This window comes from Arvicola amphibius, chromosome 2, assembly GCF_903992535.2.
Source record: "Arvicola amphibius chromosome 2, mArvAmp1.2, whole genome shotgun sequence".
In the NCBI taxonomy this organism is placed as follows: domain Eukaryota; kingdom Metazoa; phylum Chordata; class Mammalia; order Rodentia; family Cricetidae; genus Arvicola; species Arvicola amphibius.
In genome coordinates this window covers 50,554,452-50,582,360 of record NC_052048.2, presented here as the reverse complement: position 1 = coordinate 50,582,360, position 27,909 = coordinate 50,554,452, and the positions used below count along the sequence as shown (strand labels likewise).

The window sequence follows — 27,909 nt, the reverse complement described above, 5'->3', positions numbered from 1 at the left end:
CAGACATGTTAGGCAAGCCAGGAGCCATGGAATCACAGGTTAAAACATTCTTTATATTTTAACAAGGATGGATAGCGAACATTCATTCCTCAGAACTCTCAGAGTCTGTCCTTAGCTGGCCTTTATTCTATCCGGTTGATAGAAGACTATGACTTTTCAAAATCAAAGCTTGGTCACATGAGGGAGACACTATGACAGATACATTTCAGCCCTATTAGGGATAGGGTCAAGTTACATGTAAGGGGTTTCAAAGATTGTAACAAAGTTACCCCATATTCAGGAAACAAGTCCAGGTAAAACCTTCATAATTTAACTCTGTAGTTTTTTTTTTTTATTTTATCTTAAATACGTTAATAACCAAAACAGAGGACTTTTAAATCCATGTAGTACTGTTCATAAAAATTCAGGCAAGTTGCAGTCCCAGCGAGGATGAATGGTCTCCTCATTGGGCAAAGTTGCTACAGATTTTGCCTGCAAGACGGGGCCAGCAAAGGAATAAAGAGGCTGTGTTGTGTGACAGATTAAATCCAAGCCTGAGCATCCCAGTGCTTGGCCAAGCCACCCTTCCCTTCCCGAGCCTGTCAGCCTCCCACAAAGTGCTGTCTTTCCGCCCCAAAGACAGTCGACAGAGCACAGAATCAGCTTTTCCTGGCTGCTCTCTGCAAGCCGAGGCTGCCTGGTGGAAAAGCGCAGTAAAATCAGAAGGAAGAAGGCAAATTCCCTAAGACATGCTGACAGCAAGCAATGGTGGGAAATCATAGCTTTTGAAATGGCCACCCCCAATGCAGTGTAATAGAAATAATCCTCTCAACCTCAAAGTCGCTTTCCATAAATGCTCCGCCACAAAGTCACAGTCTTCTTTACTAGTGCCAGTAGGTAGGGACCTCCACCACGTTATAACACATGGCTGCCGGTGTTTGTGTGGGGGAGTAACTCCCAAGTGCCCCCATGTCCAACTGAGAAAAAAAATGTCAGGCCACCGTTAACAGAGCTGCTGAGGATCTGACCCAAGCACCAAGCTACCCGTTAGAAGTTGAAAACAAAGGTATCGGAAGCATGAGGTTATGAAATCATACAGGTGGACCAGCTCCCGGCTGAGCGCCCGCATCCTGCAATGGCCCCAGGCACGGGCTCACGGGCTCACCTGGTACACGTCCCGCAGCCCGCACCATGTCCGCAGCACCTGGTGGCAAGCCCGCAGCCTCTCGGTGTACCATCTCCGCAGCGTGGACACAGTCAAGTTCCACACGAAGCGGCTGCCGCTGAACAGCAGGTCCTCTACTCCGCACATGAACACCGAAGCCATTGCCGCTGCTTTCCCTCCAAGCCTGGGGTCCCAGATACTGGGCTCACCACGCTGCTGCAGCTGACAACCCCCGGGGGTCAGATCTGCCACCAAACTCGCCTTTTACTGAATGTCCCGGCCAGGTTGGGGCGGCATGCCCCGGGATTGGGCGCCAGCCAGCCAACGGCTGCGGCTGGCACGGAGGCTGTGTCACCCCGCCCGCCCGCAGCGCCGCCAGCTTCCTAAGCTCCGCCAGGCCAGCCCCAGGCGCTCCCTGGGCGCGGGAAGCCCTGGCCGGTGAGGACTCCCCGCGGCGCTGCTCCAGGGCACAGGGCCACTGGTGGAGCCCAATAACTCTTTGCAGGCCTAGTGGGGAGCTGCATTTCAGTGCGCTTGCATACACCACACACACACACACACACACACACACACACACGCACGCACACACACACAGACACACACACACAGCCCCGGGACCCCTTTATTCTATTCTATAAGCTCTCTGCCTTGCATCTTGCTGTGTCCGCACCTCACTGATAAACACCTTTGGGAAAGTCACAGAGGCAGAAGGAAGGGGAATAAAAAAAAAAATCAGTAACATCTCCCTTTAGATCTCACCCCTGGGGGAATTGTGCATGTTTTCTTGGCTCCACTGAAGCCAGGTGTGAAAAGATTCAAAGCAACAGGGTGCACACCCCCCAGACTGTCTTTGCTCCTAACTTGAGGGTCTTCAAGTAAATGCCAGCCTGCTATGGCCACAAGCAAAGCAAGTCCCCTGCACCCCCCCCCCCTCCAGTCCAGTTCCAGGGCAGCTGTGGGCTCAGAAGGAAAACAAGGCGTCTTTGGTCCTCTGCAAACAGCATCCAGTTGTGACTCGCTGGGAACCAGAAGCTTCGAAAGAGGATCCCTGGTCAGTTGGTATAATATTCAGGCTCAGGACATGCCTAGCTGCAGCTGGCACCACGAACCAGAATGGGGAGCTTGCCATTCAAAAACAAATGAGAAATAAGTAAATAAATAGAAAAATAGAACCTGTTCCTCAGCTCAAGAAATCATGGGACAATGCTTTTTACAGGTCTCCCATCGAGACTGATACCATCTAAGGCATTTGAAAAGGGAATCCAAGGAGTCCCACATACCCCGACTCTGGATTTTCCTTTGGAAAGTTTGTACATTGCAGTCTCCCAGAATCCTATCCCATTTCTCAGAGCGAGATCACTGCACCTTGGGAGCAACCCAATTAAACCCATTGGATCACATAAACAAACACAAAGACATGAGATTATAAGTGGGAAACCTAAGGAGAGAGAGGGGACCAGCAGAAACGGGAGGGAGTCAGGAGAGGCAATGGGGATGATTATGATCAAATTACATCATTCATGTGCATGAAAATATCACATGAATCCCATTATTACATATAATTAATATGTGCTAATATTAATAACAAATAAAAATCCATGCTGTACCAGATTCCAGGATGGAGATATTCTCAGATCTTTTCCTCTGAATTCACCCGTTGGACAATGGTGAGCATTTCGTTGGTGGATTCACACCTGTGTTATTATCTTTGCTATTAAGTGGCAGGGAGGTAAGATGCCAAAGCTTTTCTTCCAAACAAGCTCCAGAGGCCTCGGGACAGATTATCCGTGAGTCAATCAGCTTCATTTCAGGTTTCAAATGTGCCCTTAGCATCTTAATTCAGGTGAAACACAAGCATTCAAAACGACACCAAAATCTGTCCTCAAAAAAAACCCTGCTGGCTTCAAAGTGACTGTGATTGGAGAACTTTTTTTTTTTTAATTGTTTGGTGGTCTGTAGGATGCATAGATACATCTGCTCTCAGAGCTGCTGATCTTTCTTGGCAATAAACCTGTCTGCCCATTCGTATCAGCATTCTGGCTGTAGTGCACCAGGATAGCAGTCGTGGTGGTCACACACAATCTGATACAGGAGGTTTTACTGAATTGGGATAAAATGAACCAAGCATAATGTGGAAAAAAATGTCACCTTGCTGATGGGAAATTATTGAACTTCAGAAATCGGCCTGTAAAGGAAACCTTGGGTACGCACATTTTCTTTTAATGATGTGGCTGTCTCAGTTCTCGGAAATGTCAGGCGGCCTAGGGAATACCAGAATAACACCCCCAGCAGGTCAGTTACCCGTGTCTCGTGACACTGTCCTCCGAGAAAAGATGCTCTCGAGACACATTGGCAGGTACCGATCAGTTCTCATGTCAGCAGTCAATTGAAGCCTGAGACATTTTCACTCAAAGTTTTTTTTTTTTTTTTGTTTTTTTTTTTGTTTTTTCGAGACAGGGTTTCTCTGTAGCTTTGGAGCCTGTCCTGGAACTAGCTCTTGTAGATCAGGCTGGTCTCGAACTCATAGAGATCCGCCTGCCTCTGCCTCCCGAGTGCTGGGATTAAAGGCGTGCGCCACCGCCGCCCGGCTTCACTCAAAGTTTTAAAGCAAGTGCTCAAGAGAACACTCCTTCTTCCTTTACTTTCTCACGTGGACATGCCTATGTGCACCCATGCTTGCTCACGTGGACATGCTTGAGTGCGCCCATGCTTGCTCACGTGGACATGCTTGTGTGTGCCCATGCTCGCTCACATGGACATGCCTATGTATGCCCATGCTTGCTCACGTGGACATGCCTATGTGCGCCCATGCTTGTTCACGTGGACATGCCTATGTGCGCCCATGCTTGCTCACGTGGACATGCCTATGTGCGCCCATGCTTGCTCACGTGGACATGCCTATGTGCGCCCATGCTTGCTCACGTGGACATGCCTATGTGCGTACATGCTTGCTCACGTGGACATGCCTATGTGCGCCCATGCTTGCTCACGTGGACATGCCTATGTGCGCCCATGCTTGCTCACGTGGACATGCCTATGTGCGTACATGCTTGCTCACGTGGACATGCCTATGTGCGCCCATGCTTGCTCACGTGGACATGCCTATGTGCGTACATGCTTGCTCACGTGGAGGCTAGAAGTCGATGCTCGTGTCTTCTTCAGTCACTTGCCCACATTATTAGTATTCTTTCCAAAGGGAGCCCATGGAGTCAGGCTGGCCTCAAACTTGCTATGTCACCAGGATGGTCTTGAACTCCTGATCCCCTGTCTCTACCTCCCAAGTGCCGAGATTACAAGAAGGTTCTAACACTTCACCCTGTTTATGTAGTACTAGAGATTAAATCCAGAGCCTGTAAATGCTTGACAGGTAGGCATTCTCCTGGCTGAGTTATATTCTTAATCCCTCTACCTTATTCTTCCAGATAAGGTCTCTCATTGAGGCAGGAGCTCACTGCTTGGCTAGACTGGCTGGCTAGCGTGGCCCCCAGGATCTGCCTGTCTTTGCCTCCCAGTTCTGAGGTTACAGGCACTCACGCTCATCTGGCATTTGTTGCTTGGGTGCTGAGGCTCTGAACGCAGGCTTGCATAACAAGCACTTGGCCCACCGAGGTACCACCCTTATTCCTACTGCCGACCAAGGCCTAATAAGCACCTTTTCAGTAAGGGAGACAAGGTATCTAACAGAGTTTGCCAGACCAGCCAGTCAGCAGCACTTGGGGGCTTGTTCAGGTTGTGAGTTTTCAGGCTACTTGTGGAGCAGAAGCCATGGGTACTGAAGTTAGTGACTTCCACTTCACATTAAAATTGGCCCCCTGTGGAGGAGAGGGATGGTAGATGGGAGCTAAACCCGCTTTCAAACCCTGAGTGTCTTGAATACACCACTTAAACAAGCAAAGTCTGAATGTCCTCAGGTATGACATGGGGATATTATCAGAACCCACTATGCAAGGTCTGGAAAAGCTCAAGTCAAAAGACTCTTCAGGAAGTGTTTAGAATGGTGGCCGACAAAAGGCAAGCACCCGGGACAACTAGCCACCCTCACTATCAAAAGTAGAAATTGTCTGAACTTTTCAGATTTAGATAAAACAATAAGTGAAATAAACATTAAAATTTTTATTTTATGTGTCTAAGTACTTTGCCTGCATGTATGTCTGTGTACCATGTGCATGCAGTGCCTGCAGAGGCCAGGAGAGGGCGTAAGATCCTCTGAAATAGAGTTGCAGACAGTGGTGAGCTGCCACGTGGGTGCTGGTACTGGATTCCAGGTCCTCTTGAAGAGTACCCAGTACTCTTAACCACCAAGCCATCTCTCCAGTGCAGAAATATGCATTTTTTTAAAGCTGACTATGTTGGTCTATGCTTGTGATCTCAGTGCTTGTAATCTCAGAGACAGGTATGGGTAGAACTTTGGGATTTGCTGGCCTAATCTAATCTTGAAGCTCCAGTCAGTGACAGACCCTATCTCAAAACAAAACAAAACAACAAACAAACAAGCCACCACCACCAACAACAAAAACCAAGAGAGAAAGCTCTAGACTCCACATGCACATATATGTGTAGGCATGCCTGCACCCCATACGTGTAGCCACACCAACATGCAAACATGCATTCACAAATATGCTTTTTTGAAAGCAATTTTTAAATGACTCTGTAGATCGTTTTTCTTTGCTGAGGGTAAGAATCAGAGTTGACTTGTTTTGAGGAGCAGTTCTGAGGCTCTGTTCTGAGTTCCCTAAAATGCTTTTAGAAGCTCAGCCTTCCCCACCAGAGCCTGCCTTTTCCTAGACTTAGGAAAACAGAGTACACTCAAAGTTGGCTGTAAGTCAGAAGCCACTGTTCCCACCAAACGCAGGTATAGATGCTTCCTCTTCCATTCCAGGAACGGACCGAGTGCAGTTGAACAGAGGCAGGTAGCAGCAGAGAAAAAGAACAGCCTGGATGATCAGCGGCAGTGAGGACCAGATCCCAGACACACACCTTGAAGCTGCTCTGTAATTTTCCATGGGAAGAGAGCTAAATAAACTAGTTTGAAAACCGTCTTGTTTCCCCCTTTTTAACTCAAGAAGCAGATTTCCCCTCTCCCCAGCATCAGAGCTCCCTGCAATACACTGTAATTTCCTGGAGCTCTCTCCGGAGGGTTAGGGGATGGGGATGCTTTGGCTGACAGCATTACTCACACACCTGGGAGTGATGCTGTGGACGTCAAAGAACATTTGTCCTCATCCCTGAGGCTTCTTTAAACAATCAGCAGGAAGGAGAACAGCAGAGAGTACCCGAAAGATGGTACGAACCTATACCCCTAGAAACGGAGAGGCAGCCAGCTCTAACATGGCTTCCATCAGTTCCCACTGCATATTAAAGAGTCCACCTGAGTGGGGCATGATGATGTAACCCTAGCCCTGGAGAGGCTGAGGCAGAAAGAGCTCAAATTTAGGAGCAGCCTGGGCTCCATAAGAAGTTCCAGTCCCACCTGGGATACACATCTCTAAAGAGCAAGATGAGAAAAGAAGCATGAGTCCTCCTAGCATCTGTGGACAGTGTTCAGCTCTGCTCCTTCTACCTGAAGTCCAGCTCTAAAAAAAAAACCAAGGATACCTGGCCCAAGCTTAAGGCAGATGCACGCAAGGTCCAGCTCAATGGTTTCCGAGTAAGAATAATTTTGCACCCCACTTTGAAATCTGCACATTTCGTTTGTTTCTGATTTTCACACCGAGGGGTGCTCCTGGCATCTAGTTATAGAGGTCTGGGATACTGCTCAGCATGCCACAGTGTGCACGACAGTACCCCAACATCAGAGATCTGGGATTGAAGGACCCCAGGTCCAGTGAAACCGGTTCCACACCCCACTTCTTCCCTCCTGTGACGTCTACCATGCAGAAACATCCTCCCTAAGGGACCAGTGGGAGAAGGGTGAAGCAATCACTTCATCTCCGCTTTCACACCCCACAAAGTACAAGGAACTCGAAGCTTTCAAAGAAAGAACTGGAATTCGCTTTCCACTGTTCTATTTTCTCATGGACTGAGCTCCCAAGGTCCTGATGAGGAGCAGAAGGAGAGAGAACATGAGAAAGTCAGGAACGTGAGGGGTGCGTTCACTCATGGAGACGGTGGGACAGAACTAATGGGAGATCACCAACTCCAGTTGGAATGGGACTGATGGAACATGCGACCAAACCCGTCTCTCTGAATGTGGCCAACAACAGGGGCTGACTGAGAAGCAAAGGACAATGGCGCTGGGCTCTGATTCTTCTGCATGGACGGGCTCTGTGGGAGCCTTCTCAGCTTGGTCAATCACCTTCCTGGACCTGGGGGGAGTTGGGAGGACCTTGGTCTTAGCATAGAGTAGGGAACCCTGATGGCTCCTTGGCCTTGAGAGGGAGGGAGGAGAGGTATGGGTGGAGGGGAGGGGAGGGAAGGGGGAGAAGGAGGGGAGGGAAGGGGGAGGACGAGGGGAGGAGATGGAAATTTTTAAATATAAAAAATAAACCATGAGGAAAAAAATATTTATCATAGGGGGCTGGAGAGATGGCTCAGAGGTTAAGAGCACTGGCTGCTCTTCCAGAGGTCCTGAGTTCAATTCCCAGCAACCACATGGTGGCTCACAACCATCAGTACTGAGATCTGACGCCCTCCTCTGGTGTGAGGGCATACATCAAGACAGAATGTTGTATATATAATAAATAAATAAATCTTTAAAAATATTTATCATAAAAAGAAGGCATAATTTTCATCACAAGCTATTAATATTTTCTTTCTTTACTTTTGACTTAATTTTTTTTATTAGGTTCAGCTTTTCTTTGACATTTTGTTAGTTTCTTGAGACACTATCTCATGGTGTAGTTAATGTAGCTTGAAACTCACTGTTTGTTGTGGTTTGGGTGAGAATAATTCCCCTGGGCTCATGTATTTGAATTATTGGTCCCAAGTTGGTGCAACTATTTTGGGAAGGATTAGGTGTGGCTTTTGGAAGGTATGGCTTTGTTGGAGGAGGTGTGTCACCTGGGATGGGCTTTGAGGTTTCAAAAGCCCATGGCAGGTTCTCACTCTCTGTCTCTTTCTCTCTCTCTGTCTCTCTGTCTCTCTCTCTGTCTCTCTGTCCCCCTCCCTCCCTCTCCCTCTCTCTCTCTCTCTCTCTCTCTCTCTCTCTCTCTCTCTCTCTCTCTCTCCTTCTTGCAGATAAGATGCAAGCCCTCAGCTACTCCTCACCTCCATACCTGCCTGCCTGATGCCACACTCCTGACCACAATGGTCATAGACTCACGCTCTGAAACAGTAAGCAAGCCCCCAGTTAAATGCTTTCTTGTGGTGTCTATTCCCAGCAATAGAAAAGTAACTAAGATACTAAGTCACCCAGTCTAGCTTCGTGCTCGGGATCCTTCTTCCTCAGCCTCCTGAGTGCTGGGATCACAGACATGTGTCCCCAGGCCTAGTTCTCTGGCGTTTAAAACATTTTTTCCTCCTAGGCTGACCCCAGTGTGGAGCATTAATCCTCCAGGGATATGTACTGTTGAGAAGGTGTCTCACTGCAGACAAGGCAGAAGGTCACCTGCAGTTTGCTTTTCCCTGCTCTGTGAGGACGCCTACAGCGCCACCCACTCAGAAGCAGGGCATCCTGGCATAGTTCCCCATGCAAGGATCATCGTAGCTTCTGGAAGGTGTTTATGACTATGATAATGGATCTTGGTCGTCAATTAAATGAGATTTAGAATCACCATGAAAACAAGCCTCTGAGCAGGCCTCTGAGAGACTTTCTACACTGGGTTAGGTGAGAAGATCCATCCTGTATGTGGGCGGCTTCATTCCATGTGTGAGGGTTTCAGACTGAATCAAAAGGAGAAAGTGAGCACTGCCATTTATCTGTTTCCTAAGTGCAGACACATGACCAACTGTCGGCGTTAATGTCTTTGCTTGGACACTGGAGAAGAGTCTTTCCCAGCCATCCACGATCCTGGCTGGCACAGCGCAGGCAGTCTCTGTCGACTGAACTGAACAACACATGTCCGTCTCAGCAGCGAATACAGAAGGCAGTCTAGCGGTCTCCAAACACACACGCGCCTTTGCCAACAGCAATCATTTGTACCACGTAACAGCCCGGGACACAAGCGAAGCACTCAGGACACAGCGACAGGACTGAGACCATCTCTGTCTGTGAGGGCCTTCGAGGGGAATGAGAACATCAGATGCTTGAGTGTGGATCGTAAAGGAGCAGGCAGTGCCACAGGGGGACCCACAAGAGGTGTGTCACACAGGGTGGAGCCAAGAATGTCTCCCCGAGCAAAGGACATTGAGGCTGAGATCTGACTGCTTGGGAGGGGACAGCTGGTGACAGTTACGGAGGTGACAGCCTAGAAATCGGAGGTTCAGACACCTGTGATAACTAAGGTCCTGAGGTCAGAAATCTTATATATTTGTGAGTTTTTTAAAAAAATATTATTTATTTATTTATTATGTATACAACATTCTGTCTTGATGTATACCCGCACGCCAGAGAAGGGCGTCAGATCTCAGTACAGATGGTTGTGAAGCCACCATGTCGTTGCTGGGAATTGAACTCAGGACCTTTAGAAGAGCAAGCAATGCTCTTAACCTCTGAGCCATCTCTCCAGCCCCTATATTTGTGAGTTTTAGGGAGAAGGACAACAAGCGTCCGGGAGACACTAGGGATGGGGGACCAAAGCAACCAAGTAGGGGGTGCACCTGCAGAGTAGCAGGGTGCAGAGGAAGAGTTTGAAGTAGGTTCCAGAAAATACTCCAAACTTGCACAGTGGAGGAAGAGGAGCTGGGCCTGGTGGCACTGGCCTTTCATTCTAGTTACTGGGGGTGTTAGGGTACGAGGATCTGAAATTCAAGGTCTGCTTGGGCCACACAGTGAGTTGAAGGCCAGCCTTGGAGACACACTGAAGCCAGGCCTCGAAATAAACAGTGAACTGAAGGTTATGGATAGAGGTTGGTAGAGTACTTGTACAACATGCACGGCTCTAGATCAGGTACTCAACACCACGAAAAAGTAAAGTAAACAGATGCAGAACAGAGGAAGACGTTGGTAGGAGAAGTTGTCCTCTATACACAGTCAGCTCCAGGCCTCTGAGAACCCATTTTGTGCAGCAGTAGCTGTTTCTTGTGTAGAGGCCCCGTGCTCTGCCTCTTACTCCTGAAGGCTGGAGGTCCTGCCTGGCAGGGATATATTCTTTTGCAGTCCTACTAGAGCAAAAGGCTCGGGGTTTCACCCTTTCCTGTGCTCTGTCTCCTTTCACCTAGGGGCATCTAGTTCATCAGCCCCATCCTCAAGGAACAGGAGAGGAAGGAAAGAAGCAGTAGAACAGGTAGGCCTCCGGTACAGGAAACCTACCATTATTCCCGCTGCCAAAGATGAAGGTTGCTGACTTCTGTGCCTATGAATGGCATCCCCAAAGGCTGGCAACATGACACACTAAATAACATTCCACATGAAGGCAGCAATTCTGTTTCTGCTTTGGCAAGATCATTCCATCCCTAGAAGATCAGGAAGAGAAAAGATAGGAAGGGAAGGGAAGGAAGGGAAAGGAAAAGAAAAGAAGGGAAGGGAAGGAGGGGAGGAAATGGGGGGAGAGAGAGGAAGGCAAGAGGAAAGGGAAAAGATTCTATATCCATTACTCTTCCCTTATTCTCCCGAAACTTTCATCCTTCATTGTATCAAGCTGTATTCTCCCTCCTCAAATGCAAGAGGTGGGGCACTGCCTTTCTTGTATAAATTGGAACACAGTTCCAGGCTCCTGGTTGTCCCCACTTTTCTCATTAGCCCACTGAGCAGATGCTGGAAGCTCTTCCCGGGTCCAGTTTTCGACCTCACTGATCTGGCTGTGAGAGTGTTTGAAGGGGAGGCCGGCTCTATGGAAGCTGGCGTGGACCAGACAGAAAAGGCTGACCCCATTTACAGAAGCAAAGGTGACAGTCTTGTGACTGACTGCCCACCCCATAACCTGTCACCTTGTGTTTATACCTCATTTACATCCACATCGACGATGACAAAAATAAACTGCAATAAATCCTATAGCATCCTTTTCTCCTAAATAAAGACAGAGGGCTTCACCTTCTCCATCCGTCGATTTTCACGGTATTTTCCAAGATTAAGAAGTGGAAAGGTCATGTTCATCCCACTTGATAGATATGAATCCAATACATTAGAGAGGTTAGAATACCTGCCAAAGATCAGTGGAAAAATGTATAAAGTCATTCTTATATGGTGTAGCTGCTAAATTTTCAGTCCTGCTCTGGGAGACAAAGGTTTCTTTTTGTATTTATCAGTTATACTTTTCTTTGGCCTCATACTGGAATTTTAAGGCACTGTCTTAGCTGGGGCTGCTGTGACAAGAGGCTCATACCAAGAGGCTCCAACAGAATGCACTTTTTAAGTCTGGGGACTGAGTGTGACAGGAAGCACACCCCTTGGGTTTACCAGGATTACATAAGAAAATGATGACAATTTTAAAAAAGATGACAAGTGACCGCATAGTGTGTGAAGGGACACGTGAGTTGAGACACAGAGGCCCATCGCTTCTGTACAGCAAACAGTAGAAGGGAAGCAAATACAGTCGTGCAAATTCTTGTTCTTAAAAGACCTACTAACCGACCCTCCTGGGTACAGACAGGAATGTGAAAGGGGAGAAATCAGCCAGTGCCAGTCAAGGGTAGGAAATCCTTAAGACCAAACTAAAACAAAGAACTTAAGGCCAATACATCTCAGTCTTCTAACAAATGTGAGTGATCGGTCTTGAAAATAGACCATTTTCCCATCACCAATGAAAGGACGGAAAATCTGGTATGATTATTGCTAGGAATTTCAAACATCCGGCCCTTGGCAATACAAGTAAAAGAAAAGCCAAACTGAGTATCAAAACCAAAACCAAGCAAACAAACCCCCCAAAGAGACACAAAAGTATTTCTTGTATCTTGCAATTCTAAAATTAACTTCACAGCGGAAGGTAGCAACATACTGTACTTCACTATGGAATGGATTCTCCCCGAGAAGAACCAAAAGCCAGCATGGTGCAGGCCTCCAGGCTAGGGGTCATCTGCACAGCAGAGAAACAGTATGCAGAGAGCTGTGGGCAGTGAGGGGAGCACAGCAGAAGGGAGGCATGATGGACTTCAAGTCAACAAGGAAAAACAAGGTTAGCTTTCACTTTTTGGAGGCGCACACCAAACACACTGAAGGCAGACTCCCACACCTAGGAATGGGCTGTTATTGTCTCAAGTCTCGTAAAGTTACAGGTTATCTTGGGTCATGCCTTTGGTGGCTTGTATGTCTGGGCAGGTGGCACTGGCTGCCTAGTCATTGTCTCTTCCTTTTGCAGAGACTTGGACTCTGTGGACTGCCCGCCAGGATGGATTCTGGTTGATTTAGAATACTATTCCCAGAATAAGGCGCAAAGTGGAGCCTTCTAAAAATATGCCCTTCCGCTGGGAAAGTAGCTGGGCTAGTAGAGCATTTACTTACTCTACATGGACCCCAGAGCTTCATTCCAGACACTGTATAAACTGGGTATGGAGGTGTCTGTTTGTGTTTTAATCTCAGCACTTGAGGGGAATAAAATGGTCAGAAGTTCCAGGTCATCCTTGGCTACATAGCAACTTTAAGGTCTGGGTTTACATGAAACCCTGTTTCAAAAAATAAAAGAAAGTAGACATCAAATAAAAATATGCCCCTCTTTAAGAGATGGAACACAAGAAAAATTTATCAGCACACGGAAAGAGATAAAACATCCCCAGTCAACAGGGAAGTGCAAATCAAAACCATAATAACATACGGCTTCACATCCACGAGAATAAATAAAGAAATATGAATAGTAACAAATTGTGCTGGCTAGAGTGTTTATGTCAACTTGACACAAGCCAGAGTCATCTGAGAGGAGGAAACTTCAATTGAGAAAATGCCTCTATAGATCAGTCTTCAGGCAAGTCCATAGGGCATTTACTTAACTAGTGATGTGGGAGGGTACAGCCCTTTGTAGGGAGTCCATCCCTGGGCTGGCAGTCCAGAGTTCTATAAAAAAGCAGGCTGAGCAAGCCACAAGTAGCAGGCTAGTAAGCAGCACCCCTCCACAGCCTCTGCATCAGCTCCTGCCTCCAGGTTCCTCCTCTGTTGAAGTGTCTGCCCCAACTGCCTTTGATGGTGAACTGTGATATGGAGGTGTAAGCAAAATAAACCCTTTCCTCTCCAAGTTGCTTTTGGTCATAGTCTTTCATCACAACAACAGAAACCCGAAGACACACGTTAGCAAAGATATGAAGAAACTGCGATCCTTTCCATACTGCTGGTGGGGATAGCACCTGTTGTGATGAAATGCAGTTTTCGGGAGTCCGTATGACTCAGGAACTCCACAAGAAGTAAAGCAGGGATTAAAAAAAAAACTTAGATACAAGAAGAGTTCACAGCAACAGTACTTAGATCAGTTGGAGGGTAGGGAAAAATTCTCAAGTACCACACAATGAACAGACTTTTAAGATACAGGGCTGAGGATGAAGCTCAGCGGCAGACCCCTGGCTTCAGTATTCACAAGGCCTTGGGTTCGATCCCCAGCACCACACACAGAGAAAAATATGGTACACTCCCATTCAACTGAATCCTCTCAACCACGGAGAGGAACAAGACATATACCAAAGAGAAGGGAAAACACAAGCTCAACAAAAGCTGGGACACGCATGTTTATAGTGATGTTGTTTATAGTAGCCCCAGAGCGGGACCTCAAATATCTAGCACCTAATGAGTAGATATACAGAATATGGTATATCTGTGTTATTCATCCATAAATAGAAATCAAAGTACCAACAGACGTTACTGTTTTCTAATACTGAAAACATCCTGTTAGGTAAAAAGAGATAGACAAAACTAACCCATACCTTAAAAATGGAGACTATGTTAGTGGCCATGCAATAGTCGGGACATAGGTGGGGTAGATAAGAAATAACCACTAATGGATAAGGGATTTCCTCAGGGGGTGATGAAACTGGCCTGGAATTGCACAGTGGCCATCACAGCATAACACTGAATATTCTAAAATATAGTGCAGCCTTCAGAGTATGAGTTTTATGGCATGTGACTAAATATTGAACAATTAATAATAAATAAGTAGTTGGTGCTGGACATTAGAGTGCACTCAGGGGCGGGGGAAAGATCACAAGTACAAAGATAGCCTAAATAATAGAGCAAGGCACTGTCTCAAAAAAATAAAGACTATCAGGTGTGGTGGCACACGCCTTTAACCCCAGCATTCAGGAGGCAAAGGCAGGCCAATTCAGAGAATTTAAGACCAGCCCGGTCTACATAGTGAGTTCCAAGACATCCAGTGCCATAGAGAGAGACCCCCATCTCAAAAACAAAACAAAGAAAGACACAAACACTAAGGGCTAAGACCTGAGGGGCGGGTGGGCATTTGCAAAGTCCTTTGTTCAATTCCCAGGACCACAGAAATAAATAATCAATAGGAAACAGGGAACTTTAAGAAATGAGCAAAATATAGGCCATGCCATGGATGAATCTCAAACACATTCCTCTGAGTGAGAGAAGCTGATTGCAAAGCCACAGCACACAGCCCCATTTCTATAGAAAGCCTCCAACTGTATAGATGGAAAGTAGATTGGTGCTTGCTTAGGGCTGGAGGGAGGAAGTGGAACTAGGAACTGACTGTGTGTGGGCACAGGGTTTTTTCTCAGAACAACGAAGTGTCTTGACGTTGGGGTATGTCTGCAGAACTAACGCTGCACAGGAAGCTGCAGAATCCTAGGCTGTAGACATGTGAACCATAGAGAAAAGGCGGAAGCACAGGACACAATTTAATCTGGATGTACAAGTGTTCTACAAGAAGTATATGAATGCACTGCCTGCAATTGAAAAACAGGCGGCTCATCTCTCTATCGCTGTGGATAAAGAAGATACTTTATAAGAAAAAGTAAAAACAGAAAGAAATGTTGTACATGAACATAGCTGTGGAACTTCAAAAGATGAAGAAACATAGTGTGGGTTATTATTGCTTTTTCTGTTGCAGACTCTCTTGTAGTCCAGGCTAGCTTTGAACTCATAATGTAGCCAAGGATGACTTTGAATTCCTGATCCTCCGTATTCACAGCGCTTGAGTCAAGGCTGCATTACTCTACCTAGTGTGAATTATTAACAATAGTGAGTTCTGAGTTGAGCCTACTGGATGACCTGTACTTGGTGAAGGGGCTTCCTTCCCTGGTTGTCAAAAACAGCCCATGATACTTTAAAATTTCTAATTTTGAAGTGCACAGGCCATCAAACAAAATGTTAGTCAGTGAGTGCAGGACAAACTTCTGTCACATCCTTAGTCCCTGGCACCCCACTTCCAGGGCTGCCAGATGAGATGGCTCACATTGTTTGCTACTCAGTAGCCCTGCTGATGTGAAAATGGATAAGCCAGAACTCACAACTCTGACAAAAGATTCCAGCTAGGTCTGGTGGTCTTTGTTTATAATTTCAGCATTCGAGTTATAGAGGCAGAGGTATCAGGAGTTCAAGACCAGCCTCAGCTACATAATGAAGTCACACTGGGTTGTGAAACCCTGTCTTAAAACACAAACAACAACAACAAAGACCATACAGTCACACAAAAACATTATATACCCAAGTAGTTAGATAGTGTCTCTTTTCTCCCAAAGGCATGCGATTCCTAGTTTATTGGCTATCCTCTCCATACAGCCAATGCTACATTGACACGTTCCTCTTGGCACAGGTGTGGATAGTTACTTTACAAGAGTAACTAAAGGATGGTGCAATGGCAAAGAAAAGGACAACTCCATATATTCAAAACTCACATGACTGTAAGAAGCCATTGGAGGCAATCTGGTAAAACTGGATTTAAAGAAAGAAAAGAATTGGAAGAAATAAGTCCCAAGGGAAGACTCTGATGTGCCAGGACTGTTACAATTGTTTCCACCCCAAAGGATGTCAAGTCACATAAATTGAACAAAAAAATGAAATTGATGCTCTCTGTTGCCAAATGGGTGAACATCCCATACTGAGTTTGTCATTCCTCCAAAAAAAGACAGATCAAAGGTGGTCCAACTTTCACTGTGGGAATTCTAGGACTTCAACCTTCTGAGAGGCCTGTGAATGAGCATCCCTGTGAATGAACATCTCTGTGAATGAGCATCCCCATACTTGTAAAGCCTCACACTTTCATTTCCTTCACCCTAGAGTCCTTCAAAGCAAGAATTCCTCCAACAGGTAACCCTAGAGCACTCAACTGGTTCCGACCCTAACATCTCTATATCCATTCAATCTGTGCTGAAGTTCCCACTTCTTTTTGGGTGATGATGGTTTAAGTCTGAAAGTCCAGGCAGTAACATTGGATTTCAGAAATTTAGTAATGTCTGAAGCTGCTCCAATGTTCCTTGGTTTAGTCACCTTCCTATCACTGTGACAAGACACCATAAACAAGTCTCATAGAAGAGAGCATTTAATCAGGCTAATGACTTCAGAGGCTTAGAGTCCATGATTGCAGAGCAAACGCAGGATAACAGGAACATCTGAGAGCTCACATCATGATCCATAAGCAAGTGGCAGAGAGAACTAACTGGGAATGGTGTGGGTTTTGGAAATCCAAAGTGACACACCTCCTCCAACAAGAGCCTGTGGGGGCCATTCTCATTCAAACCACCATGCTCCTGTCCCATGCTCTGTCTCACTAGAGAGGGTGACACTGTTGGCACCTGGGGTCCTAATGTTCTGACTTCGTACCTGGACCACCTCCGCCACCCCAAACTTACATCCAGACAACTCTCACCTGTTCTCAAGCCTCAGATTCCATGCCGCTCCATCTCAGCAGCTTGATCTTCCCTGCTCCAACACTCATCAGATTTGACATTGCTTGATTCTAGTATGAACTCCAAGAGCACAGGGGCCCTGTGTAGTTGTCACTACTATGGTGCCTGGCACAGTACCCGACTCCTTAGAGGTCTGCAATAAGCCTGTGAATCGTGGATGCAAATGTAAAAGCTCTCTGCACCCTACAAAAAAAGACTGTCTTCATTTTGAAAAGTTGCCTGCACCTAGAACTGATTGAAAATGAAAACAGAATAGACTGGAGGGGCGGCTCAGGCAGTGAAGTGCTTGCTCTCCAAGCACAAGGACCTGCGTTCCATCCTTGTGAATCACGTTAAAAAAAAATCAAAAAGCATCTGGGGGCTGGAGAGATGGCTCACTATTTAGGCGCACTGGCTGCTATTCCAGAGGACCCAGGCTCCATTCCCGGTCCACACACGGTGGCTCACAACTGCCTGTAACTCTAGTTCCAGGGGACATAACAACACCTTCTTCTTGCCTCTGTAGTGCATTTAGTGCACTGATATACCTGCAGGCAAAATACCCATGCAAACTTTTCTAAAAGCAGTGTGGGGGCATTCTAAGCAGATTCCCCCAGGCTCATCTGCAGCCAGTTAGAGAACTTATCTCAAAAGGAATGTGGACAGTACCTGAGGAAGATCATCTGCGTTTGCCCTCTGACCTCCACATACTTGAACACCTCTCCACATATACCCACATGAAACTGCACAAATATATACAATACACACAAAGCCCCCAGCATCCTCATAATGCTTGCGACAAAGTTTGAAGTCTGGAAGCATTTTCCAAGAATGAGAAAACATGAAACTGGTATCTGACTGGACGCAACCCCCTGCTGAAAACAAGAAAATTAACTGGGACAAATAGGTGGAGACCCAAAGATCAGACGCAGTTCAGTGTGAGATTGTTCTAGTAAGATGGAGATACTCGTAGGAAAGAAAGATGGTGAACTAAATTGTAGGTCTAAACCATGGTAACCCTTAATTTGACCTATTCAGAATGGTCTTGACAAGGATTATCTGAGGTATATTTATCCCTTTTAAGTGGCTTAGTTCTCCAAAGCGCCTTTCTGGAGTGCACTGGTACATGCAGATGCTACTTCTGTTTTAGGAGAGGTTATGCCAGGGGCAGGATAGGATGATGCAGCTCATGTCTCTAAAATAGAACTTCTAAGCCCAGATCCTCATTAGCTCCAAAAGCACAGAGAGCAGCAACATTTACTGACAGCACTCACTTCCATTTTGAATGCCATTTTCCAAGCACACTGTTCTGTAGTTTTACAGAGGAAAAATAATTAAAATAGAGTTTAGGAGGCAGAGTATAGCCATATAGAAACACTGTAGTGCAGGAAAAGGCACAGCCACACGGACATCAGATTCCACTTAGCTGAGGAAGCATTTTCACAATCTCACGGTCGTTAAAGTATGGTCATGCGGTGAAGAGGGCACACAGAGTAATTTCAGCTTTTCAACTATTCTACCAAGTAAATTACATGCAAAGGTGACGGGCCAGGTAGATAGCTAAAGGCAATTTCATCAACATTTGAAATTTGTCTTGTTGTTCATTCTAAAGATTCCAATGAAGTTTTGAATATTTCTTTGTAATAGATCCTTGATTTTCTTTCTATGAATGTATAATTAGCATTAGTGCTCTTGGAAGATACGTGCTGATTTCTAGTTTACAGAATCTCTGTGGCACCTCTCAGGACTCTTCTGAGGAAAGTACAGATGTGATGGGGAACACCATCACAGCAGGAGAGCCAATCAGCATAGCCTGTGCAGGTTCCAGAAAGCTTTGAAATTAGTTCAAAAGAACACGCCTTTCACAATAAATGATTCAATATGGCTGCCTGTGCATAGCCATACTTTCTGGGATTTTGTAAGATCTTCTATTTTATCATACCACAAACATATTACAGTGAATTTTCTCTTCTTTATCTCTGTCCCCTGATGTGGCCATTGGTAATTACCCAAGATCTATCCTTCTACCCCAACCAGGAGCCTGGGACAGTTATAGCAATCCTGTCCTCCTTGCCATAGGATGGTTTAGGAAAAGAGGGTGATTCCCATTTTGGTCCTTAAAATTCTAGGGGAAAATAATCAACTAAGAGGGCTTCTGGAAAGTTTGCTTAAACAGGGTGGAGACATTTTACTGCCAGTTTGAGGATGGAGCTGATACAGAGGGGTTGCTTAAACATGACAGTCACCAAGAAAGCAGTGTGGAGGCTTTAAGAACAGCACATGAATTGCTCTAGGTAAGGACGTCGTGAGATAATATCTCCTTATGAACAGTGAAATGGGGGAGGGGCTGGAAATGGCTCAGTGGAGTACTTGCTGCTCATCTAGAGGACCTGTGTTCTGTTCCCAGCAATGACATAGTGGTTAACAACTACCTCTAATTTCAGCCCCAGGGGATCCAAGCCATCTTCTGGTCTCTTTGGGTAACAGGCATGCAAGTTGTACACATACATACATACATACATACATACATGCAGACAAAACACACAAAATAAAAATATTTCGTGAAGGTGGGCAGAGCCTTCTGATATTTCTGATATTGTCTTGTGGCCTCCGCATGCATGCAGGTACATGTGCACATGGGCCCATGTCACATGTCCCTGCATACAGATAAGCACCTATACACCCCCACACATGGGGTGGGAGAGAAGGGTCCCAGGATGATTGTGTAGTATGAAGAGAGCACAGCACTGAGGTCCTGGATTGCAATGACCATGCAAACACAGAATGCAGGGCAGAGAGGAGCATGCTCCTTGCTAGTGGAACTCCCAAAGAGCACACCGGCTGATTGTGTAGCACGTCCTAGTGATGCGGTGCACACTCACACCAAGAAAACACAATGGCTATGCAAGATTCTCACAACTTAGTTCATTTGTACAAACACCTTAGACTCTGGAGGTGCTTGGGAATTCAGTATAGGCTCATCGGCCTCCTCTCAAATGGAGATTTATTCCCTTTTTTTGATTACTCCTTATAAAATAACATATGTAGGCAGGTATGGTGAACCTTCTGTAATCCCAGCACTCCAGAGGCTGAAGCAGGGAGAACCTTGACTATGTATTGAGAACTTGTTTTGAAGAAAGAAAAAAAATGCAGGAAGGAAAATAGGTTAGTTTGTTATGAGGTATTGGCATAGGAGTTCTGTGTTCATTAAACCACCACGCTGTCTTCAACGACTCAGAAGTATTATCATCTTCATTTACAAACTGATTTAAGTGGGAAGGTACTTCATTAGCCAAGGAAATCAATGGACAGTAAACACAAGGGAGTCCTTGTAGCACAGACTCTAACAGAGAGCCTTGCCTGCAATGTGGAAGGGTTCAGGAGAGGGAAACTTCAATAAGCAAGAGGAAACCCTTCTCCGTCAGGTAAGTGGAAGCACAGGCTCCCTTCTTGCCACTGCTGGACTGTCAAGTAGCCCCTGGCTCCTGGCAGAGAAGAGAAGCAGGCCAGGTGGTGTTGCTAGTGCAGAAACCTTCAGGTTCAAATGCACTGTCTGAGAAAGAGAGTGGTCCATCCTCTCTTCCTGGTATGTGACTGGGTGTCTCTTTCTGAAAATTTTACTTTAACCAGAGTCACAGGCAAGTCTTTCACTCAGAATATTTTTCTTTCATGTATTTTTTTAAAAATTTTTCTAACCTTTATTAAATAAAAGCTAAGTAATAACTTTACACACCAGGAATTAACCAGACTCAAAGTCTATACAACTCAGTGGAATTACAGCTCGGATTAGCATTTGGAATGGAAGTTGTGAAGTTCCGCATCCAATGTTACACTTTTAGCATTGAGAATCGTCCATTCACTTCTCCGCCACCCAAACCAAAGAATCTACGGCAGCATTAGGACTGGAAAACAATTAGCTTTCTGATCTCTTTCATAGTTCACGTCCTTCCTCTCAGTCCAAACCTGAGAACAATTCTGTTAGTGTTTAAGAGAAACACACGGTACCAGTTAAGTGAAAGTCCCCAAGCCACCAGGAAGAGAGAGGAACGTCTTGCCTTCAAAGTTAGCAAAAAATAGAAGCAGGCAGCATGTTAAGAAAGAAAAGTGTGCCTCAAAGAGCAGAAATCTCCTAGCTATCCAGGGAAGGAGCCCGAAAGTCTCCTGTGAGCTTTCTTGAAGAGTCTAAATAAGAAAGCCAGTGTAATGTATGGTCAGGTAAGTGCCACCATGCCTGGCTTTTTACCACTGCCCTGATCTGAGGCCATATTTGGAGCACAGGTACTTTACTGCCTTAGCCACCTTCCCAGCATCCAAATAATGTTTTTCTTTAATCCTTGTGCCAGTAATAGAATTCAGAAAGATTAAAAGAAGAAAGTTGAGGTTTTTCTAATTTAGAAGGTTCTCTGTATAGTTTTATTTTCTTCAAATTAAGGACAAAAAGCTAGGAATCTTATTGTTGGAGGCCTCACTATTAGAAATAGAAGGATTGCTGGGCGGTGATAGCACACACCTTTAATTCCAGCACTTGGGAGGCAGAGGCAAGAGGATCTCTGTGAGTTAGTTCCTGGCCAGCCTGGTCTACAAGAGCTAGTTCTAGGATAGGCTCCAAAGCTACAGAGAGATCCTGTCTCAAAAAACCAAAAAGAAATAGAAAGATCATAAATACCCTTATCTAGTATATATTGATTTACTTTTATGATGTTGCCAATAATCAATCACCATGACCTATAAAATAGGTACCATTATTACTATTAGTACTATTATTATCACTATTACCATTATTATTACTACCTCGGTTTTAAAATGTAAACCCAAGGCTTAGTGAAAACCTTAGAGAGTAATGCACAGAGGAAAAAAAGGGCTACTGCGGTGGTTTAAATGGGAATGGCTCTCATAAGCTCATATATTTGAATACCTGGTCCCCGACTGGTAGAACTGTTTGGGAGGTGTAGCCTTGTAAGAGGAAGCGTGTCACTGCTTGCCAACTTTGCTGTTTCAAAAGTCCATGCCATCTCAGCTATCTCTTTCTCCCCTATGCTTATGGAACAAGACTCAAGTTCTCAGTTACTGCCCCAATGCCATGCCTGCTTGCTGACCTGCTCCCCACCACAGGGTCCACTCAGAGGGTCACGGCCTCACCCTCTGAATCAGTAAGCCTCAAATAAACTCTTTTGTCTGCAAGTTGCCTTGGTCATGGTGTCTTATCACAGCAGTAGCAGTAACTAAGGCAACTGCCCAGAGGCTAATCTGGGCAGAGAGGTAAACTCAGTGCTGGGACAAGGTGGAGCTGGAAACAAATAGGTGCGTCAAGAACAATCAAAGAGCCAAGTTCATGTCTGCAGTTTTCAGTGAGGACACTAACAAAGCGGAGTGCCTTGGGCCAAATTCCAAATGCCACAGACCTGGAAGGAGGGTGCAAGAGGTCCTCTTATATCCAGGGTACCAACAGGACTGGAGCTACAATCACGCTCTTGACTCTTGTGTCCTGGGCTTTTCATAAGCTGGCACAGAAGCAACGCTCAGCTTTAAGTTTGCAGAAGCAGGTGGGGCAGAGAGGGACTAGAACTTGGCCTAGCAACCCACAGGAGGAGTGTGGGGTGCCAGCACACAGAGGCTGAAGTGTCTCCGACAGAGCTCTTATGTGGGTGTGTGTGCAGTGATTGGCCAATCCAGACGCAAGAACCGTTACAGAGTCCAGGAGTGTGGGTGCCATGATTGCTAGCTTCTTGCGGTACAACTTGATAGTAGTCTGGAAGGAATTCTTGTTCCAGTAAAGACTTCCTTTTTCCAGAAGAAGGTAAAGCGGTGCTGTGATGAGTGGCAGGGACAGCTAACATCTTCTTTTAGGGCCATTGCTTTAGAAGCAAATGAATACTCCAGCTAAGTCAGGAAGCTCTCAAAGCCATGGCATCCTTGCTCTGGAATACAGCTCAGCTGTTTGTTCCTTCTAGTACCATGTTTCCCTGTTCTTCGTTTGCACGGTGACTTGCTCTCTTGTTTGGGTGAAAGGCATCCTAGTACTTAAGTGATTTAATTTTAACCTGGTCCCCCTCTTAGTGAAATTGTGCTGTCTCATACGCAGTATGTTAATAGGAAGTCTTTTAATGAATGTGACTTCAAATAATATTTTTTTTTGCATTTTCAATAACTTGGTTTGTGGTGCCTTGAGTATTATACTTATTAAGCTCTTCAGTCTGATCCAAAGCAGTGGAATTGATTCTCTCTCCCTCCTCCTCTTTCTCTTCCTCCTCCTCCTTCCTCTCTCTCTCTCTCTCTCTCTCTCTCTCTCTCTCTCTCTCTCTCTCTCTCTCCCCCTCTCTCTCTCCTCCTCCCTCTTCTCCTCTCTCCCTTTATTGACCCTAAGGAATATCAATAATATCACCTTCTTAATCTTACTTGGGTCTCATGAATCCAAAAGTTTAAAACACTATTTATAAGGCCCCTAGCCCCATCACCTGGGAGAGCACTTTCACCATATTTTCCATAAATTTAAGAGAAAAAGGCATAAGGAGCCAAGAGTCAAAGGTGCCAAGAGTCAAAATCTTTTGCCAAGGCTGGCTTACTGCTTTTAAATGGCCAACAGCACACGCAGTCTCTCTGGCTTGGCTTCTGCCGCTCCAGGTTCGATAAACAGTGGTTCTTGGAAAGCCCCACACTGGATTGTAGCCCATACACCCAGTTTACAACTTGGTTGTCAGGATGCCAAACTGTGCAAGGTTCCAACCTTCCCAGAGCTGCTGGCTCCTCCCTGTCCTCCATAGAATGCTGGGGGGGCAGGCAGGCGGGGGTTGGGGGAGAATCTCCTGGTCCTTTAAATAGCCTTGCCACTTCTCCTTGGTAAGATACTTCAGAAGGAAAAAAGAAAGCGGAAACTGTGAAGTGAAGCCACCTCCTCATTCACAACTTTTCCTATCACTGCCTCCTCAGAGGAAGCTTGCTCAGCTGCTACTGGCAACAAGTGCCGCCTGGGGCAGGTCCTCACAGCAGCCAGGTCACGGCAGTGCAAACATGCTCCTATCCATCTCCAAGAATGGCAGGTTTCAGAGTGAGTACCTGCACTTGTACTGAGCGTGTCGTTAGGGGGTATTTCTGAAGTAAAAGAGGGTGAGTATACCCTGGTCTGTGGTAGATGGGAGTCACATAGATGACCAGCCCTAGAAAAAGCACACACATGCCTTTACCCTATATAAATCAACAACATCAGAGCCTTGCTTATAAAGAGCTGTGAGAGGTAGCATGAGAGAAAGAACATAAGCACAGTCAGGGGCTCCAACAATGAAGCCATTTAATAAAGTCAGTATTAGCTGAGTTTCTAGAACATTCTCAGTGGGGCTTAGTTCCTGGGTGTTTCTCATGTTGTTGTGGGTATTGCCTGGTAATGAGCCTACTTTTTTAAGGGGAGGAAATTTTCTTAAAACATAGTCCGTGGTTACACAACCCATCCTGTATGTGGTGTTCAACTCAAGAAGCAGGGAGTAAATGAAATTTCATCAGCTTGACATCACAAGGGATGCCATCTGAGGCGGGATAACCTAGAGGACATTCATGTGTCACATTAAATGCAACTGTTGTCCTGCACGACTTTTCTGACCTCATAGTGTCTTCTGGTCTAGGGAAGAAGAACATTTTTCTACCCCAGTACTAGAGCCAACTTCTGGAGGGCAGCTGCCAGGGCCTGGCTCTAAAGAAGGGCTTGAGTGTGTGGCAGGCCAGCGGTGTCTACCATAGGTCTCAAGTTGGGGCAGGACAGCCACCTACCTTTTTTCCATGCAAGTGAACATAGATGAGGTAATTTTTTTTCCTTTCCAAATATCAGGATTTACTCTGGGCCACAAGAGGATGTGGGGAGTATCTATGGAGCTACCAAGCTAGATCAGGGGTCACCCCACTTTTCATTAAAGGGCCAGAATATTTTGGACTTTGCAGGGAAAAAAAGTGGTCTCAGCTGTAACCAGGCTATTGTTGCAGTGGGGAGGCAGCTGGAGAGAATGCATCTGCGATGGACACGGACATGTGCCAACAACACTCAACTGTCCTAGACACCGATGCCGGGCATGATTCTAAGAAACGTGGGCAGGAGGTAAAACATGGGAGAAACAAGAAGGTGAAAGGAAGAGAAAGTTCCGTTCCAGGCAGGGGTTCTGGAGCGTCTCTGGAACATTCCTTTCGATGTAACAGAGGACCAGGCAGTATCGGGACCTAGAATGTTCCTTTTAGCTAAGGTCCTGTTGGACACCTCCCGTATTGAGCAAGACCAGGCCCTTGTTAGAAAGCAAACGGTATCTGTGAACACATTCCATACAATCAACAGCGCTTGGGGACCTTAACAGTTTAGGCAGAGCAGGACTATGATGGAATGAAGCATATGTTTTAGATGAAAAAGAGAATGATTTAAAATGGGGGAATGGAATTCTGAAAGAATCAGGGTTTATTGCACTGGACAGGCAGGTCTGAGAAGGTAGATAAACAGAGTAGCTGTCCTGAGAGGGAGATCAGTGGCTGTGCGGGGTTCTGGCAGTAAAATGGTCCACAGATGAGGAGGACTCCAAGAAGGACAGGCTGGAGAGGGGAAGGCTGCCTCTTATTGCATCCCGGGAAGCTCAGGTTCCTATACGATTCTGGCAAACCTAGGCGAAAATCCCACTTCCGTCTTTATCTGCCTCATTACCTCATGGGAGTTATTTCACCCCATTAAGGCTCTGACTTGCTATCTGTAAAACAGAGAGAAAAACTCCTCCCTAAGATGGCTCATGAAGAACACGTGCGGTGTCTAAAGGGACAGCTCTGGATATGATGGACTTCCAGCAAAGGGCCCAGATGACCACTAGTCCACCACTCTAGCTGCCTCTGCAGGGATCTGGTTTCGCTCAGCACTTTCTTTCTTTCTTTCTTTCTTTCTTTCTTTCTTTCTTTCTTTCTTTCTTTCTTTCTTTCCCTTCCTTCCTTCCTTCCTTTCTTTCTTTCTTTCTTTCTTTCTTTCTTTCTTTCTTTCTTTCTTTCTTCTTTCGTTCCCTCTCTCCCTCCCTTCCTCCCTCCCTCTCTCCCTCACTCCCTCCCCCCCTTTCTTTCTTTTTCTTTTTAAGAGACAGGGTTTCTCTGTGTAATAGTCTTGGCTGTTCTAGAACGCACTCTGTAGACCAGGCTGGCCCCTGCCTCCCGAGTGCTGGGATTAAAGGTCTGCTCCACTATGGCTCCGTCCCGCTAGTTCAGCACTTCTCAGGGCAGAAGTCACAAAAGGAGGATGGAGTAGGCTATTGTGAATTCTGGCTTGATCCTTACCCTGGAGATAGATGTCTGAACTTCTTTCCTCATCGTGGAGAGGTAATTTACCGTAGAGATATTTCCAACAAAAATCTGCAAAAATGGAAACCACTTCAAGCAGGGAGACGATGAGACCAGCCCCAGATACGTGTGTGTGCGCATCATGGGGAGTTGTGATGAGCGTTTATACGGTGCCATCAGCCTTTGATAACACGACATGAGAAAAACAATGAGTTCTCCTTTTAGATGGCGGAAGGGCTCACCAGGCAGCTGTGTCGCCAGCGGCATCCGTCTCCCCTTTTGGTGTGAAAACCCCGGTGCTGCATTTTCCATCTCTGCTCTCCTCAACTCCACTTCAGACAGAATCCTCTTTTAAACTAATTAATCAATTACTTATTTTCAGCCTGATCACATTTTCCCCTCTCTCCCTCTTCTCTTCCCAGTCCCTCCCCGGCAACCTCCACTCTCCCCACCCCCTCCACTCCTTCTCCTCAGAAAGAATCTTGCTTAGCAGAAACCAGTTAATATGGGAGTGGACCTGGGATACAAACCAGCCTGTCCGAGAGATGGTGAGGCCTATCACTTGGAATTCTGGGAGAAGGCTATATATACCCTCGCATTTGCTACAGCATTCTCGCAGCTCTAAAGGAAGACAATCTGATGCTTCAGCTCACCTGCAAGCAATGCAGAACAAAGTGAACGGGGAATGCTGTGGGCTTCCTGATCAGATCTTGACTGAAGTAGGACCCTCTAGGCCACTTGGTTCCATGAGCCAATACATATCTCTTACTGTTGAAGCAGTTTAAATTGTAGATCCTCCCACTTTCAAGATCCCCAGTAGACCCCCCCACACACACCCAGTGCCGGCAAAACACCACCTTTTCCTCAAAAAGATTATGTTTCCTGAAAACAAATGTGATTTCCCGGGACACAGCACAGAGCCTGGCTTGCTGCCCTTGGGCCCTATGGCAGGAGGGCGAAAGCCCAGTTTTGGCAGCTTCCCACCTTCCTCTCCAAGCCCAGCATTGCTCTTGCCCATTCCTCTCTGTCCATGATACCACTTGGACAATAACTTATTATTGTCTACTAGATTGAACTAATTTGGAGTTCTCAAAGCAGCTCAGATACTAGCTCTGAAAACCAGGCAACCCCATGTCATTCCTATGTCAAAGAGTGGGTGACGACTGATTAGGAGAGGGCGTGACTGTGTGGCATCTAGGAGAATATGAATACACGTGAATGCACGTGAGTGCAGCGCACTGGAGCCAGTGGGAATGCGGGTCAGAGGAGCCAAAGTGTGAATAGTATACACACCCTGTGGGGCAGCAGCTTCCGGGAAGTGCTCTTCCTAAGGGTGCCGCCAAACATGCCCTAGAGAGAAAGGAAGTGTTTAGGGCCTAGGAATGGCCACTGAGAAGCAAATCAGCACTGCACTTTACAACAAGACACACTGTCTTCTTTTGGCAGTGCTGGGAATGAAACCCAGGGCATCACATGTGCTGGGTAAGTAGTCTACCACGGGGTCCACCCCCAGAGGCATCCTCTTTGAATGAGCGATGCTTCAAAGGTTCTGGAAGGGGGAGGGCAGAGAGCAACTGGCTGCTATTGTTTGTTTTTAAATTGTAATGGAAAACATTAATGATTGAAAACCTGTAGTCTGAGTTCTGGAATAGGAGCCAGGGTCCCCAGGAATCACCTAGGTT

The 27,909-nt window shown here is 46.1% G+C and overlaps 1 protein-coding gene across 2 annotated transcripts in view; it reads right to left on the bottom strand.

Moving 5' to 3' along the window:
- Frmd4b (FERM domain containing 4B) overlaps positions 1-27,909 on the bottom strand; it is a 232,549-nt gene that overhangs the window by 182,897 nt on the left and 21,743 nt on the right. Inside the window, exon 1 of one of the 2 annotated variants that reach the window (XM_038318423.1) lies at positions 1,145-1,321. The exons of the other annotated variant lie outside the window; for it this stretch is intronic. Within the exon in view, the coding sequence (XP_038174351.1) occupies positions 1,145-1,306 (162 nt within the window). The 5' untranslated portion in view covers positions 1,307-1,321. Of the gene's footprint in view, positions 1-1,144; positions 1,322-27,909 lie in introns of those variants that run through there. 2 annotated transcript variants of the gene reach the window in all.